Source organism: Artemia franciscana, chromosome 1, assembly GCF_032884065.1.
Source record: "Artemia franciscana chromosome 1, ASM3288406v1, whole genome shotgun sequence".
NCBI classification, from domain to species: Eukaryota; Metazoa; Arthropoda; class Branchiopoda; order Anostraca; family Artemiidae; genus Artemia; species Artemia franciscana.
Window position 1 is genome coordinate 46,814,947 of NC_088863.1, and position 16,805 is coordinate 46,831,751.

General features: G+C 35.0%; 1 protein-coding gene across 1 annotated transcript in view; it reads right to left on the reverse strand.

The window, feature by feature from the left end:
* Nucleotides 1-16,805, reverse strand: part of LOC136030646 (putative tricarboxylate transport protein, mitochondrial) — a 61,603-nt gene that overhangs the window by 43,880 nt on the left and 918 nt on the right. The window contains exon 2 of the mRNA XM_065709719.1: nucleotides 6,791-6,998. Coding sequence (XP_065565791.1) covers nucleotides 6,791-6,998 — 208 coding nt within the window. The remainder of the gene's footprint in view (nucleotides 1-6,790; nucleotides 6,999-16,805) is intronic.

Genomic DNA, 16,805 nt, shown 5'->3' on the forward strand with positions numbered 1-16,805 from the left:
AAAAAAAAAAACGAAGGAAAAAGATTAAAAAAAGAGTGTAGAAGCCTACAGATAATTAATCCTAGGCCCCATCCCGGAAAAATTTACGGTCTAAAAACTACTATTTAGAGCTATAACTGCCACACATAGGAGGTGGATGGACTGCAATGTTATGATGGTGACCACTTTCGAGATAGTAATGATAAATTTTCTTCAGAAGAGCAGCAGCATCAGCTGATGAAAATGTAACGACAAATATTTTTTGCAAATCTAGCAGGGAACATACACCACCTCCAATTTCTTTTTCCGAATATTTGACGGGATGTTACATTAAGTCAGCTTTTTTTTTTAACCGTCTCAAGCAGTGGAAATCAAAATTTGCTGTAAATGGAACTAGAAAGGCATCAATAAAAACATTGAGACATCAACAAAAAAATATTTGATGTAGCAAATATTTGAATGTTTACTGATATAGAACATTTTTCTATTACTTTCTACATGTTATGTATATCATAACCCATAATCATGACCCCATGACCCAATAGTCCTCAAATGAGATTTTTCATTCTCAAGAAAAACTAGGGCTTTTCTAGAGTCAGAACACCGCGTAGAAAAACTGGTATTTTTCTGAAAAATAAACACCATGTAGAACAGCGCCTTTCGAAACAACGTGAACACAGGGACGAGGGGCTAAGGTTGGCACAAAGAACCCTCAGAGAAATCGGGACAATAGTTCCTGAACAAAAATTATCAGCGTTCTGACAGATAATTGATCTAAAACCCAATCCGTGGAAAAAATTTCAGGCCTAAAATATACTGCATTCCATTTTTCAACAACATACAAAGTGAAAAATACAAAGTGAAATAGTCCTTAAACTGCATTCTCATACATGGATACTCACCATACATCTAATTTTGAAAAGCAAACCAAATGAAACAAACAAACAACGAAAATTTAATTGTTTGAAAAAAAGAAACAAATTTTTTAAATTCAAACCAACAACATACCAAATTTTGAAAAATATAGATACAAATGAGTTACAAAAAACTTGAAAAAAGGCAAACTTTATAAAAAAAACAAATTGGGAATTATGAAAAGCTGTAGGATCATGGGGCAGCCTGCCATTTTAAACTGGATTTTTTAACATACTTTGAATTCCATAAGTTAATCAAAGGCGAATATTTTACTTCGAGGGTTGAGGAGGGGAGACTTTTCATACATATGACCTAAACTTTAATTATGCTCTTGCCTTTCATTTGAAAGAAGTTCGAATTTTTAAAGTCATAGTAATTCAGAATGGGTTTAGCAGTTTATAGTACATATTTTTTTCTGGGGATGGTCTCTTTTTAGGTTCCATCCTTTAGAAAGGATCTTTCCTGGGGATGGGGGCTCTGATGCATGAAAATTTGTATTTTTAAGTCCAGATTTTTTAAATTATAAAATAAAAAATAGTTCTTTCAACTAGAAGTAAGGAGCAACATATAACCTTAAAACGAACAGAAATTATTACGTACATAAGAGGGGTTGGCCTCTACTGAATACCTCGCTCTTTACGCCTAAGTTTTTTTTTTTATAACTTTTAAAAAGGTCCATTATTCTAATTAAAATGACCTTGTGTTTCAGGAGACGTTCTTAAAGCATTGGAACAAAAAGTCAAACTTTAGTGAAAGAGCAAGGTATTGAGGAGGGGAGACACCCCTCATATACGTAGTAACTTATCTTCGTTTTAAGTTTTAAAACTCCTTACTTTCAGTTGCAAAAATACGTTATCTTATTTAATTTTTGACCGTTTTAGAAAATACTAGGATATCCAGTTCCCCTTCGTGGAAAATTCCTTTCCCCCATAGAAAATTCCTACATGGAAAGTTCTTCCCACGTAAAATCCCCTCATGCCCGCCAGGAAAATTCCATCCAGACACTTCAATTCTAGCTGAGAATTCCCCCAGGAAAATTTCTTGCGAATAAGTCCGGGAGGAATTTTATCTTAGCGCACTATCATTTGAAAAGACTCTAATTTCTGTTTATTTTTAAAATCACGCCGGAAATACCCCCTCCATAGAAATTTTTTTCCTGCAAATGCCCCTCCCCCTTGGTAGAAATTTTCTCTAGCAGTAAATACCCCCTGGTGAATTTATCCCGTGTAGAACTCCTCCATGGAGAATTCCTCTCGCGGGAACTCCCCCCGCCCCTATGGAAAGACACTCTAAACAATTCCAACGCAGTAAAAATTCCCTCTGGATGATTCTTCTTAACCTCTCCACATTTAAAATAGAGTCGACAAAGAGAAAGTAAGAAAATGATAAGAATTTAGCATAGGAATTCCGACAAATCCTCACAGCATAAAATTCCCCCTGGAAAGTCCCCCCCCCCCCAAAAAAATCCCTCCCCAAGAGCAAAAAATTCGCCCGCCCCAAAACAATGTTTGTATACTTCCCAATAACAAATACTATGCATAACCAATGGGAAAATTTCATGACAGACCTTTTCCTGGGGGATGTGGGGGGTTTATGTTATCCCTAAAGGCATAGTTACTGGACTTTTCAACTATGGTGAATGGAATGGCTATCTCAAAATTTTCATAGGAAGACTTTGAGAAAAGCAGTGGGTGCAAGGGCGACTAGCCCCCCAATCTTTTTGATCGCTTTAAAACGGCACAAGAACTTTTAATTGCAGCCCAAATGAAACTTTCCAACCTTCCAAGACTATTGGCTCGATTTGATCGCCCCTGGGAGAAAAAACAAACAAAAAAACACAACAAAAACAGGCATTATCTTTCTTCTGGCAAAAAAAAATACAAAATTCTACAATTTTGCAGATGCGAGCTTGAAACTTCTACAATAGGGTCCTCAGATACGCTTAAAAACACGGTGGCATTATATTAAGATTCTTTGATTTTTAAGGGGTGTTTCTCCCCTTTTTTGAAAATCCGGCAAATTATCTCAGGCTCGTAGGTTTTGGGGAAACACTAAACTTACTGAATCTAATATATTTCGAATCAGTATAATAACCCGATTCTTTTGTTATATCTATTGATATCAAAGTTCCATTTTTAAGGTTTCGATGACTACTGAGCCGCGTCACTCCTTTCTTACAGTTCGTTACCACGAACTGTTTGATTTGATGATTTTGGACATCCGGGGATAAATACAAATTAAGAGGTTCAATGCAAAACCAGCAATAAAATAGAGCAAAAGAAAATTAAAAAAAAAAACAAAAAAAAAGGATAACAGCACTTCTGCAATCACACCAAAAAAGCGACTCAATTTAATCAAGCTTTGTTTTAATCAGATTGATCAGGTCAATCAATCAGGTCAAACTTGAAAATGCACATACTTATGAACTCAGAAAAATTGAATAAACTACTTTTAGCTTTCTTGACAGTTGGATATACGGCTCTTAAGGCGAGTACTCTGCATAAACTTCAAGTTGCTGAAGAATGAAGATAACGGAAAATGTATTTATTTTTTTACAAAGTTAAAGTTCAAAGGAGTAACAAAGCAAATAAAATGCAATTACTCTATAGATCATTAACTAATGGACACCAACAAATATTTGTTTTCTGTCGCTATTGGCACATTTTCCCAAGAGTCGCTGTCAGTTCTATTCTGCACAACAGAAACTAGATTCTGTTTCTGCCGTAACAGTCGTAAAATTTACGGCTGTTTCTGCCGTAAAATTCATTGTGCACGGCTGATTATGCTGTCAATGTATTTTTGAATATCTGGCAAGTTTTCCATTCTCCACACTTCTGGGCTTTGACTTCTTCGACGGAGAAGATTCAAAATCAAATATTCACAATAGAAAATTCCATTCTTGAGGAGTTTTGTTTTGGTCAATTTTCAAAAATATATTTTTCTTTCATCTGATAAATTAAACCTGGACAAGGTAAGCTAAGCTATATGGCATTTTTTCGTGCTACTTCCTGAATTTCATATCCTAAAATAGTCAAAATATAATCTCAGGATTCCCCCCCCCCCCACTAGCTTGGTAGATCAAACCAAGGGGTGTTAAAAAAAAACACAGGATAACAGCACTTCTGCAATCACGCCTAAAAGGGTATCCTAAAAGCCTGTACCAGGGTTGCTGATATTTCTTTCTATAAAAAAAGGAAAACAAAAACGCTAGAATCGTTTTAAAAAGCCATAGTACCAGCTCCCATCCTCAAAATATCCTCTGAAACTCTGAAGTTCAGGATGTGTATATGAATCGTAAGCAAACACGAAGAAGAAAGAAAACAGAAGATGATGCCCAATAACTCCTTTCTTTTCAAAAGAAAGAAAGAAACAAAGAGAGAGCAAGAGAGAGAGAAGGGGTATCTGTTTTGACTATAAAAAGCCTTAGCTATGGTTCCATTACTATATGAAAGGGAGTTTTGGGAGGCCTTTTTGGACTAAAACTTCTTAAAGAACATCACAAAAGAAAATAAAACAGAAATAATAACACAAAGTACCTTAAATAAATTTTTGGCTTTGGCAGCAGAGCTGAGATTTTATTCAAATTCTCAAAAATGGCTTTTTCAGAGATTCGGAAAAACAGCTTTAAAAAGATTACTATCTGCCAAATCAATTCTGCAATCAAAAGCGTTTCAATTTAATCAAAATTTGTTTCAATCAGTGCTGTTTCATTTTTTCATTTCATAAATAGGCCCGACAATTTGGAAAGCATATATATAAGGGAGTCTGAGAGCCTCCCACAGCTTAAGCTACTACTACTACTACTAATATCTCACTGCAGCACCAAGCCGCCTGAGGCCAACACAGCTACGCACGCTCCTCCTCCAACCTAATCTATTTAAAGCCTCCCTCTTTACACCCTCCCAGGAAGTTCCCATTTCTTTAAATCCTTATTTATGACATCCTCCCAACCCAGACAAGGACGACCTGCTTTCCGTGTAGCCCCAGACGGTTGGCCAAAAAGGACTATCTTCGGTAATCTGTCATCCTTCATCCGTAGAACGTGGCCTAGCCATCTCAACCTTTCTTTCATTATAGCCCGAGAAAGCGGGATTGAACCACACTTTTCGTACAACATACTGTTTGAAATACGGTCAGTCAGCCGGGTACCCAGAACAATCCGTAGGCAATTTCTCTGGAAAACATCTAGTAAATTTTCATCTGCTTTTCGGAGTCAGAGCCATATTTGACCACTGTCATCACTGTAGCTTCCAATATTCTAATCTTGGTTTGTAGGCTTATCTTTCTATTCTTCCAAACTTTTTTTAACTGTGAAAAAACACCCTGAGCTTTAGCTATTCTACTTTTAACATCTTCACTGCTCCCACCATCTTTACTAATAATACTACCAAGGTAACTGAAGCTCCCAACCTGATCAATCTTTTCGTTACCTAAGGTCACCTGTTCATCTTCACTTATTCCTAGCCTTAGTGACTTAGTCTTCTTAACATTAATTTTCAAGCCTATTTTAGCACCCTGAACTCGTAAAACCTCTAAAAATTCATTCATTTTGCTCACACTTTCATCTAATATGCTTAAATCATCAGCATAATCTAAGTCCAGGAGCGTTCTTCCTCCCCATTTGATTCCATGGTCTCCAATTGCCTTTCCTGTGCTCCTTAAGACGAAGTCCATCAAAATGATCCATATAAAGGGGGATAGAACACAACCCTGCTTAACTCCTGATTTAATACAAAACCAGTTGCTAACCTCATTTCCTACCTTAACCGCAGCAGTATTATTCTCGTACATAGCGCAAATCACTTTAATGTATTTTTCTGGTATACCATATAACGATAAGACCTTTGTTAACGCTGTTCTATCAACAGAATCGAAAGCTTGCTCATAATCGAGCAAGCTTTCGATTCGCTTAAGCGCCGGTTAAAAATGCATTTTTGGATGACGAATGATCAATATGGTGAAGAGAAGCGTACTGAATTAGAGTGAGCTATCCAGTTTTTTTCAGGCCTTTTTTTTATTTTTCCTTTTCTTTTTGTGTATTTAATGGGTTAGTATTAATGACGATTAAAGAAACAGGAATTTAGTCGCTATTACAGGCTAGAACGGCCTTTTTGCGACTAATTGGTATGTATGTGATATTGAGGTTTCAAATAAAAGTTTACCTACCTACCTACTTAAGTAGAGATCGAAATAGTAGGCTAATTATAGGACAACAAGGAATTATAGATATTTAAAAATGATATTTCTGAGGTGGGAGGAGGGGGCACACATATGAGATCTCAATCAAAAAGTATGGGTAACTTGTATGAATGGAAACTGGCACTAATGTCGACAAAAAAATCAACGATATTTGGCATTCAGCAGCACTTGCCACTTTTACAAGCTCTGTAATCATTTTTCCGTTAGGAACCAATTAAGTTAATTAAATTAATTATTTTATTATAACGCTGAAAAAAGTGTGTCGCCAAATGCTAGATGGCGTTGGCAATTTTTACTTGTTGATATTAGCGCCAGTTCCAATTCTTATAAGTTAGCTACAATCTTTGTTCCACATCTCAATCTGTTCATTTCTGTTAAAAAGAATATGGTCAGGACTTTTCACAATGGACTTTCACATTTGGGTCCAACTTTAAATGAGTTGATAAAACAATTTTTAAAGAGTGTTTAATCGTATTCGTTTAAGCAAATAGCTATTGTGGCACCCAAAAATGAACGCTAAATAACGCTACTTTTACAATCACAAAATGGTCACTTGTTAGCTACACTTACAAAATATGGCACAACTTTCAATTCACTTGCTAAATGCACTTAGGAAATATGGTACAAAGGAGTTGGCGAGTCTGTTCGCACGGCACCAGCCTACCTATATATTGCTATAAATAAATTTAACACTAACCTGACAGCTGATTTAGGGATAGAACCATAGAGCAACACAGATAAGCCTCTGTAAAGTCCCAAAATTCCATGACTCTTCACTGTCTTTTTGGCACAGTCAATGATGCCATCGTACTGTTTCTTTCCAGCCTTTTCGTCAAGCTGCAGCTGAGTTTTAACATATTCAGTTGGGAACGTGATACAAATTTCAATCCCACCAGTTATACCACCTAAAAAAATAGTAATCATAAAATGAAGGGTCCTCTAATTGGGGGGTGGCTATGAGTTACCCTAGTAGATTTGGTCTAAAGAGTACCCTCCTCATGAGCAACTGAACCTATAAATACACTTTTTGAGGCATCACAGCCCTTTTCAGGAAAATTTTTCAGATGCACCCTTCCCTAAGGATGGGACTTAGTTGCTCGTGAAAATGGGACAGAATATGGAAATCTTATCTTTTGTAACAGCACAAATAAAAATTTAGCATTTTGTTAATGACATCCCATAGCTGAACAGAGATCTTGAGAAGCGTCAAACATTATTGGAGGAAAGACGATTATCATTTTCCGAACCTGTTGCAGATACGGAACAGAACAATAAATCTCCAAAATCGAAGTAATGAATAGAGAAAAAGAAATTTTTCACTTTTTTACAATAAGTGTATACAGGTTTAAGTTTAGGAAGGGTATTTATGTTTAAGGTCTCCTTCATACTGGCTTGGGATAGGCTTGCCACATCCAGAGGTCAATGAACAGGCAGAGAACGCAACCCTGCTTAACTCCTAATTCAACACGAAACCAGCTACTAACCTCATTTCCTACTTTAACCGCAGCAATGTTGTTCTTGTACATAGCACTAATCACCTTAGTGTGTGAATGGTATACCACACAAGGACAGGGCCTTCACCAGCTAAGTTTCTCCTACTTTAACTACTTTATTGCACCTACAGTGCAATAAATCTCCAAAATCGAAGCAATGAATAGAGAAAAAGAAGTTTTGCATTTTTTTAAAATAAGTGCAAACAGGTCTAATCTTAGGAGGAGGAGAAGGTGTATCACCCATATTTTCACTTTTAGATTAATAATTGAGAAGTATCAGAAGCATTAAACCCCTTTAGTCTTCATTTTATACATTATGAATATGCATTTGAATCAGTTGAAAGAAACTTAAGGATTAAAGAATATATTATTGACTTTGAAGTCGTTTATATCTATCATTTTGTGCAGCCATCACCAACTGTGATTCAAAAAGGAATTTAATAAATACATACATACATACATATATATATATATATATATATATATATATATATATATATATATATATATATATATATATATATATATATATATATATATATATATGGCTCGGTAAAATTGGTATCTTAGGATATTCTCGAATAAAAAAAACGATCGGTCAGAAGTCTGAGGAAATTCGTTAACAGCCTTAATTTTGGAAAAAAGATTCATGTCAGTGATGTAATTTTTCTATACGTTGTCACATTTATGCGGAAAAATTGAAGATTTTCATGCATGAAAAAGTTTACATTAAATTGCTTAAACAGCAAAAAAAAAGGTAATTGCAAAAATATTTGTATGTAATTTGACAAGGAATTACGATAAATCAAAAACCATAAAAAAAGAAAACCAATAGTTTGAGGCTTAGTAGAAATCGTTGCTAGAAATTTGACTTGCTTGAATAATCAAATACCTTAGAGAATCAAAATGATGATTCTTTGGAAACACCTGAACCATCAACCGTGGTAAGACCAGGAGAACACCACAAATAGATTAAATTCACAACGGGTGAGACTATAAAATGAGATAAGACCCCAAAAAACGAAAATCTACAAGTGTTATAAATGATAATTCCTTGGAAGTTTCTCTCCCACCACCTAACAATTAAGAGACCTAATCTACAACCTGGACCGAAAATTTTCCACAGAAGGGGGATTTCCTGCATGATTACACAAAAAATTATAAATTAAATGAAAAACAAGTTTTTCATAGTTTTTCATGGAGAAGGAGATAAATTTTCCAGCATTATTTTGAGAACAATCAGTAATCAAAAAAAAATATTCAACTGAAAGTAAGGGGCAACATTAAAACTTAGAATAAACCAGAAATCATTCTGTATATGAGGGAGCATGCCCCCTGCTCAATACCTTGCTCTTTAGTTTTACTTTTTGTCCCAATTCTTGAAGAACAACTCCTGAAACACAAGGACCATTTAATTAAAACAAGAAGCTTTCCTTAAATACTCAAAAACTTTAGTGTGAAAAACAAGGTTTTGAAGAGGGAACATGCCAGCATTCCCCGACATATACGAAATAATTTCTGTTAGTTTTTAGTTTTAATGTCCTTACTTTCAGTCGAAAAGAACTTGTTTTTTTCCATTTAATACACTTAAAGCATGGCACAAAGTAATTTGCATAGAGGAGAGGAACTTTGTCATGGAAACTTCGGAGGGGGTTCATTCACTTAATATTAAAGGTCTAGGCCTTTTTAAGTCAAAAGTAATTAGAGGGAAAGCAGCCCCTCCCACACTCCTTGTTCCCACTCAGATATATAACAAAAATTTTGAGTTAGTCGTTTTGTACAGCATAAATGAGAGGTCCAAAAGCTATGTCTCACAGGATGACACAACCCAACCCCCCCCCCCCCCCACAGTCCTTAGGGTAAATTCGGAAAGTTATACAATTTGCTCACTGTTGACATATAGCATTTGTTATAGCAAAAGGGGGGCGTGTTCGAATCTTGGTGTCCAAAAAGATTACGGGCATTAGGATGAAGCTTTCAGAAAATATTGAAGGGATTATTCAACTAAACCAAAACCCATTATGTGCATCCAGGCTGTCAAAAAGGCATATCTCAGGAACTACTTAGGATATTAATTTGGAACTTGATGAAGGGGATGATGAGTTGTCCAAAAGGCAATATGTACATACTGCTACTACAAATACAACTTGTACAGCAACTACTACTAAGACTAATGGCAGTAATAGGAAAATTTCAGAAATGTTGAGGGGGAAGTTGAACTAAATCAAAACACACAATGTCCATATAGGCTGTCAAAAGGGTATATCAGAAATATATTTGGAACAGCATGTAGCATTAAGTTGAAACACATGGGGCATGTTGAACTAACCAAAAGACAACATTTGCAAGCTACTGAGTACTACTTGGCTAACCAAATCAAAATACACTTTGTGCGTGCAGATTGTCAAAAGGGGTGTATCAGAAATAAAGTCATGTAATTTTTCAAGCACAAAACTACCATAAATTGCTATCAATAAATAAGTGAAACCCAAACTGGATAGAAACTACAGTGAGGGATCAGGTCAAGAACAAGCATAGACTACCATAAAGAGGAGTAATACTAAAACCCCCTGTGCCTTCTAAAGACAAGAACATTATTTACAGTTTACTAAAAAAAATACACATTTACTAAAAATGTTTTTGATTTTATAACTTTAATAAATCCAATCTTATTAAGACTTTTTTTATATTGATGGTATGAGAAATAAAAACACACAGCTCAAAACAAAGATAATTTCCAGATAAGTCAAAATTATATTCTGGTCTTAGCCCAACTCCTCTTTGTGGTATTTTCTGCTTGTTTTGAGTTTGACCTGGTAATGTATTGCAATTTCTGTTTGTTTTAGGTTTCATTTATTTGTCAATAGCTATTTATGGTAGTTTTATGCTTGAAAAATAATTTTACTTTATTACTCCTCACCTTTGATAATGTGGCTTTTTACTTTTCATTGAAAAACTTCTTTTGCGGAAAGTTGTTTTTAAATTAACCTGGTATAAAATGAATGATATACTAAGTTATCCAACACTTCTTTTCATCACCACTTTTTCACCGATTTCACCATTTTTTTTTTTTAAATCTGACATTTCTTATCATAAATCCAATGTTTTTACATCATTAGATAGTTCACTAGCATTATCTACTGTAGGCCAATTAAAATAAGACAGCATCTAAAAAAGAATAAAAAAAAATAACAATGATGAACATCAAGAAATTTTCAGTCAGTGGAAAAGAAGATTAAAAAAAAAGAAAATGAAGAGACAAGGCAGAAATTTTGTCATGAACACATAAGATGAGACATCTTAGAATGTGTAAAATGAGATGAAAATAGTGTTTATATTACTTTGGGAAAGAGGATAGAATGTGGAGTCAAACAGTATATTGTTTTAAATCTCATTTTTGCCAGGTAATTCAGAATTTCGCTTAGTTATGTTTGATTTCAAACTGAGTTTAGCCCAGTAATGCTAAATTTCAATCTGAATTTTGCCCTGTAAATCAGACTGATTTTTGTCAGTAAATTTACTTGTGAATTAGCCTAACTTTTTTGTATTCATTTGTTTATTTTAAAGTTTTCTAAAATTTAATTTTGTAGCTATAAATCAAGGTACAATTTTGCTCAATAATGTACAATAGTACAAATTTGCTCATGGTATAATTTTTCATTGAAAAAAAATGCAATTTTTAATTGGTCTCATCTGAGCATCAATCCCCTATAAAACGTCCCAATAAAAAATTTATAAATTGTAAGTCTATTGAAATCTATTTGGTAGCAAAAAAGGACATTCATATGTAACAGAGAAAAGTGGGTAAATTTCAAGAAGAATGGGCTTATTTTAAAAAATAACTGAGTTAAGTTTGCTGAAATAGAAGAAGAAGTTGAAAAACCTTTCAGAAATGGATCCAGAGCCACGATAATCTTCTAAAAATATATTTTGAAGTAACTATTTCTACCCCCTCCCCCTCTAAAGGGCACTGACAATTGATAAACTTTTAGAATCTTTGTGTTATAAAACTGAAGCTTAAGGAACAGACCTACTCTCAAATAAGGCACAAGGGAAGTGTTTTCAGTTTTACACCTTTGCTTGATTTCAGAATAAAATACAGCAAGACACTAATTCAATGTCAAGGCTCTTCATTTTTTATGAAAAACAAATTAGGGGACAGTCAGACTTGAACCAGCAACCTCTCAATCTGCATTTGAATGTTCTACCACTGATCTATAAGCTACATATATTTCCTATTAACAAATACTATATGTGAACAATAAGGGGCAAATTGCATAGCTTACAGCCCTTTTGGTAGAGGCTGTGGGGGTTATGTTATCCTCAAAAGCATTGTCATTAGAACTTTCAACTATGCTGAATTAAATGACTAAATTAAAACTTTGATGAAACACCTTAAGAGGAAAAAATTCGCATGGGAGGCGGGCTAGGTGCCCTCCAATCTTTCTGGCCATTTAAAGAGGGCACTAGAACTTTTGATTTCCATTTAAAAGAGCTCTATTACCATGAGCTGTTTGTTAATTGTACTGGGTAAATACATATTTTATGGATCTTACACCATTTGATACCATTACACATGTTTCAGAGACGGAAATTCTATGTAAATCAATAGTATTATACATCTTTCAAAAGTAGTGAAAATAAATAGCAAATTGATAAAACCAATACTTGTGTTAATTTGCAGGCTTCTTATACATTATCAAATTGAATGCAAGATGGTGACAAATTAATTTCATCTACAAAATTTGGAGACAATGGTTTAAGGAAACAGCCTCATTAACTATATTTGCAATAAGATTTTCTTGATTCATAAGATTTTCTGCTGAGCATTAATTTAAGGAAACTCTGAAAGAGCCTCTGTACAAGTAATAGCACAGAATAAGGGGCTTATTATTTAACAGGGTATTACACTTAGTAACAGAAATGTCAAGCAAACAATAGCGTATTCTTATAATTAAAGCTATTGTTAGCTGAATCACTCACTCTTTTCCTTTCTTTTTATGCTTCAAAACAATTTACACCATTTGATAACAAAAAAGGAAAGGAGCTGTTATGCAGACATTTAGCAAATTTCAATTCTTAGCAAAATAATGGTTGACAGGAATTCCTGTTAATCCTCTGTAATGGTTAACAGAGAATGGTTGATCTCCTGAATGATCCCTCTGATCCTGGGGATCAGAGAATGGTTGATCCCCATTCCTGTTTATCCTCTGTAATGAAGAAAGCTATCTAGAAGTATTAATTGGAAAGTTTGGCAGACCCCTTGCAAGAATCTGCTTATCTCTTTTCTTTTTTGTTTTGTTGCATAAGGGTAGTGAGCCTGCCTTAACTCTCAAGAAGCATTTACTTCAATTCTTAAGTTTCAGAATTAGAGACAGATTGAGAAGCTATTACAGAAAACATTCTGGATTTTAGGGAATTAACATTATTCTGGATTTAAGTGCTGCTAATCCACTGAAATCCTGCACTTAGAGCAGCATATGATGGTAAGCTGAAGGTAAGCTCAAATTGTATGAATTGCAATGCATGTGAGCAGTGGTTTTGTGCAGATTGTCTTGATTTTTCAAAGCCTGAATATATCATATGAACAAAGATGACCCATCTCATGGGCTGTGAGTCAAAATGCCCCACATGCAAGGGCAACAAAAAGAGTAGTATAGACTCTTCTAAAATAGCAAAAATTGTGGACAGTAGCATAAAAAACTCACTGAGTGACCTTGACAATCCTATTAAGAACATGAATTCAAAAGTCAAAGAAACAATTAAGGACTCTCTTCCTAATTTAAAGCTGAACTGAAAGCGGAAATTGACACTAAATTTACAAGCCTTGAAGAAAGAGTATAATCCCTGGAGAGATCCTCAGGTGCTGCCACATACAAGCAAGTGCTGAAAGACCTAGTTACAGCTGAAGCAACTGCACCAGGGGGAGGCCATCAGTTCAAAATTTGAAAGCCCGATAAAGACTCCAATCTTTGAAGACAAAAAAGAAGACTAAATATAGCGATCTTTGGAGTTGCTACCTAAACAGATGATGCAGATTTTGTCCATGAATACTTAGCTAACAATTACAATCTACCTAGCGTTCCTATATCAAATGTCCACTGTCTAGTGAATCCAAAGGCTTCTGGAACCCCAAACCCTCTACTCTCACCACCAAATATATTCTCTGTCTCTGACTTCAAGTCCTTGGGCCAAGTGACCATATAGCCATTATTTATTGACCAAAGTTGTACCCACAAAGAGACAATTTTAGAAAGCATGTGTCTACAAATTACAAAAAGGTCAGGCAATATTTAGCTAACCAAGACTAAAATAAAAATATAGAGGAAGCTTGGCTTGATATGGAAAGGGTGCTTATGCAGATAACAGCAAAATATACAAAAACCACTTGGAAATAGAAACCAAGGATGCAACAAGGAAGATGCAAGGACATTCCAGCACAGGCAAATTATGAAAATCTTAAACTGATGCAAAATAAAGTCTGGCACCTTACAAGAGAACTTACAGGCAAGTATTAGAATTCCTTAGCATCAGACAAACACGAAGTAGAAACAATAGGGAAAATCTTTTCAAGACAGTGGAAATCAATTCAGTGGATATTTCAGCCCTATGTCCAAGGGCTGTCTTCAGCACAATACAAGAAAGAAAATATATATATATATATATATATATATATATATATATATATATATATATATATATATATATATATATTTATATATATATATTAGAATGTGAGAATTAAGACTAATAAAGTTTTTTTTTAAATTAAAAAAAAACAGCCCTAGAATCCTTACTTCAACAAAGTTCAACTGGGGCTGATAAATAGGATGAAGTAAGATGATAAATTCATTCAAACAGAATGATTAAATGCAAGTTTTCAAAGCTAAACTTGCATTTTTGGCAGTAACCTTGCATTTTCCCTATTGTTTCTACTTTGTGTTTGTTTGTTATGGAAAGGCAGTGTTGTCTTTGTTGCTGTTTTCCTTAGCATCAGCTTCAAAAACCAATCCAAAGAGGTTTTGGAAATATACCTCAATTGAAAAGCCTGGTAACAGAGTAACAGAACTCTCAGTTAATAGGAATAGTATAACCAATCATAGAGATATTGCCCAAGCTCTGAAAAAGCAGTTTAACCACATCCAGATAATGCTTCCTTGCCAGTAATGTTGGATTACAATATTAAGAAACCTATGAAAGTTATCACCATCAAATCTGTGGACATAGAATTGCAGCTCAAAAGATTGAATCCAAATAAGTCTGTTGGCCCTGATGGAGTTGATCTCTGGACCTTAAAGGTGGCCCACTTGGATCTTGCCTGTCCCTTAACAAAACTATTGTTCAAAAACTCTCTTGGTACCAAAGTTGTTCCTTAAGATTGCCAAAAGCAAATATTATGCCTGTCCACAAGAGTGGAAGTAGGAATTATGTCAAAAATAACCAACCAATTAGCATTTCCTCAACAGTTGGTAAGATTCTTGAAGGAATTGTGAATATAAAAATTATAATACATTTATTTGACAAGCCAACACAGACAGCTCACAGACAGCCAACAAGGCTTCAAACGTGGGCACTAAGTCAAGACAAATCGTATAGATGCTTATGATTATATTACTAAGTTGCTAGATCTCAATACTCCAGTTGACACAATCCTTTCATATTTTATCAAAGCTTTTGATAAAGTAAAATATGCTTGAACCTAACTAATCAACAAGAACTAAAGGACATACCATAAAGCTGTACTGCAAACAACCAACACCAGACTACAGAACAACTTCTTCCTGAACAGAGTCATGGGGCTCTGGAACTCCCTAAGTGAAAAAGCAGTCTCAGTCCCTAGTATGGAGGCCTGCAAGGGAGCTATTGACAAAGATTGGCCATCTAAGCCATGGCTTCAAGAATGGAATGCAGCCAAAGAGTTGGCTTAACATCTTAACTAACTAGCACATACAGGATAATAACTTATTTGCCAGACAATGTGATTTAAGGTAATCACCAGCTGAAGATAAAACTAATAGATATTGGTATCCATCTGGAGGAGGTTGTAGAATGGGTGATGCAGCTCCTTTCAGGAAGAAAGGAGATAGTTAAGGTATTTGGAGACAATGGGTAAGAATTCTTCTCAGAAGTCAAAAGTGGTGTGCCTCAGGGAACAACATTGTTCAATGTTTTTATTAATGATGCTCCAGAAGCTGAAAGAAATAAGATTAGCCATTATGCTGGTGATTCAAAGCTTTTTAGCTCTGCAGAATCAGCAGTTACAAGAGCTCCCATACAAAAAGACCTGAATTTGATTTCACTATGGGCCTGTGAGTGAAGACTTGAATTTAACATTCAGAAGTGCAAGTCAATGCACTGGGAGAATGAACATGAGGCAGAACAGGGGCAGTACCATATGATAAGAGGGGATGATTTAAGACATTTGATTGACTCTTCAGCAGAGGGGAGAGATTTGGGAATTGTTGTTGATGGGGAACTAAAATTTAACAAACATGCACAAAACAGCAGTTGCCAAAATATCCCTGACCCTTGGTCTAATCAAGCATACTGTATGCAGCAGTTCATCCAAAGTTATGACCAAAATGTACAAGGGTCTTGTGTAACCATTACTAGAATTTGGGGTGTGTGTAGCAACACCCCTGAACAAGGGTGATAAGCAAAAAACAAAATATGCCCAAAGTCAAAAGACAGGCAACAAAAGTTGTTGATGGATACAAAAATCTTGACTATCAATCTTCATTGAATAGGCTAAAGCTCTCAACACTTTTGCACAAGCAATTAAGGGGGGATGTCATAATGACTTATAAGCTTTCAAATAATGAATCCTGTCAAAATCCATTTCATTTGGATGAATCATCCAGGACAATGGGGCATAGTAAGAAGTTGTCCCAGAAGAGGATAGATACCAGAGTCCATAACCACTATTTCTCTAATATAGTGATTAGCCATTGGAACAATATTCCTGATTCTGCTGTAGTTGCTCCCTCTGTTGATGCCTTTAAGATTGCTGTTGACAAAAGTTGGTCTACTAAATGAAAAACAGAGTGGGATGCAATTGAGTCAATGCCTCCTTATCATCACTAACCAGCAATTCTACAGGATTTGTTTTTCTTATTTTGCTGGACAAATTTAGGAAATGTATTTGCATATCTTTAAAACCTTATAAATTGGGATTGAGCCAAGTTATGAAGCTAAAAACAATTTTGTTGTACTTCAATT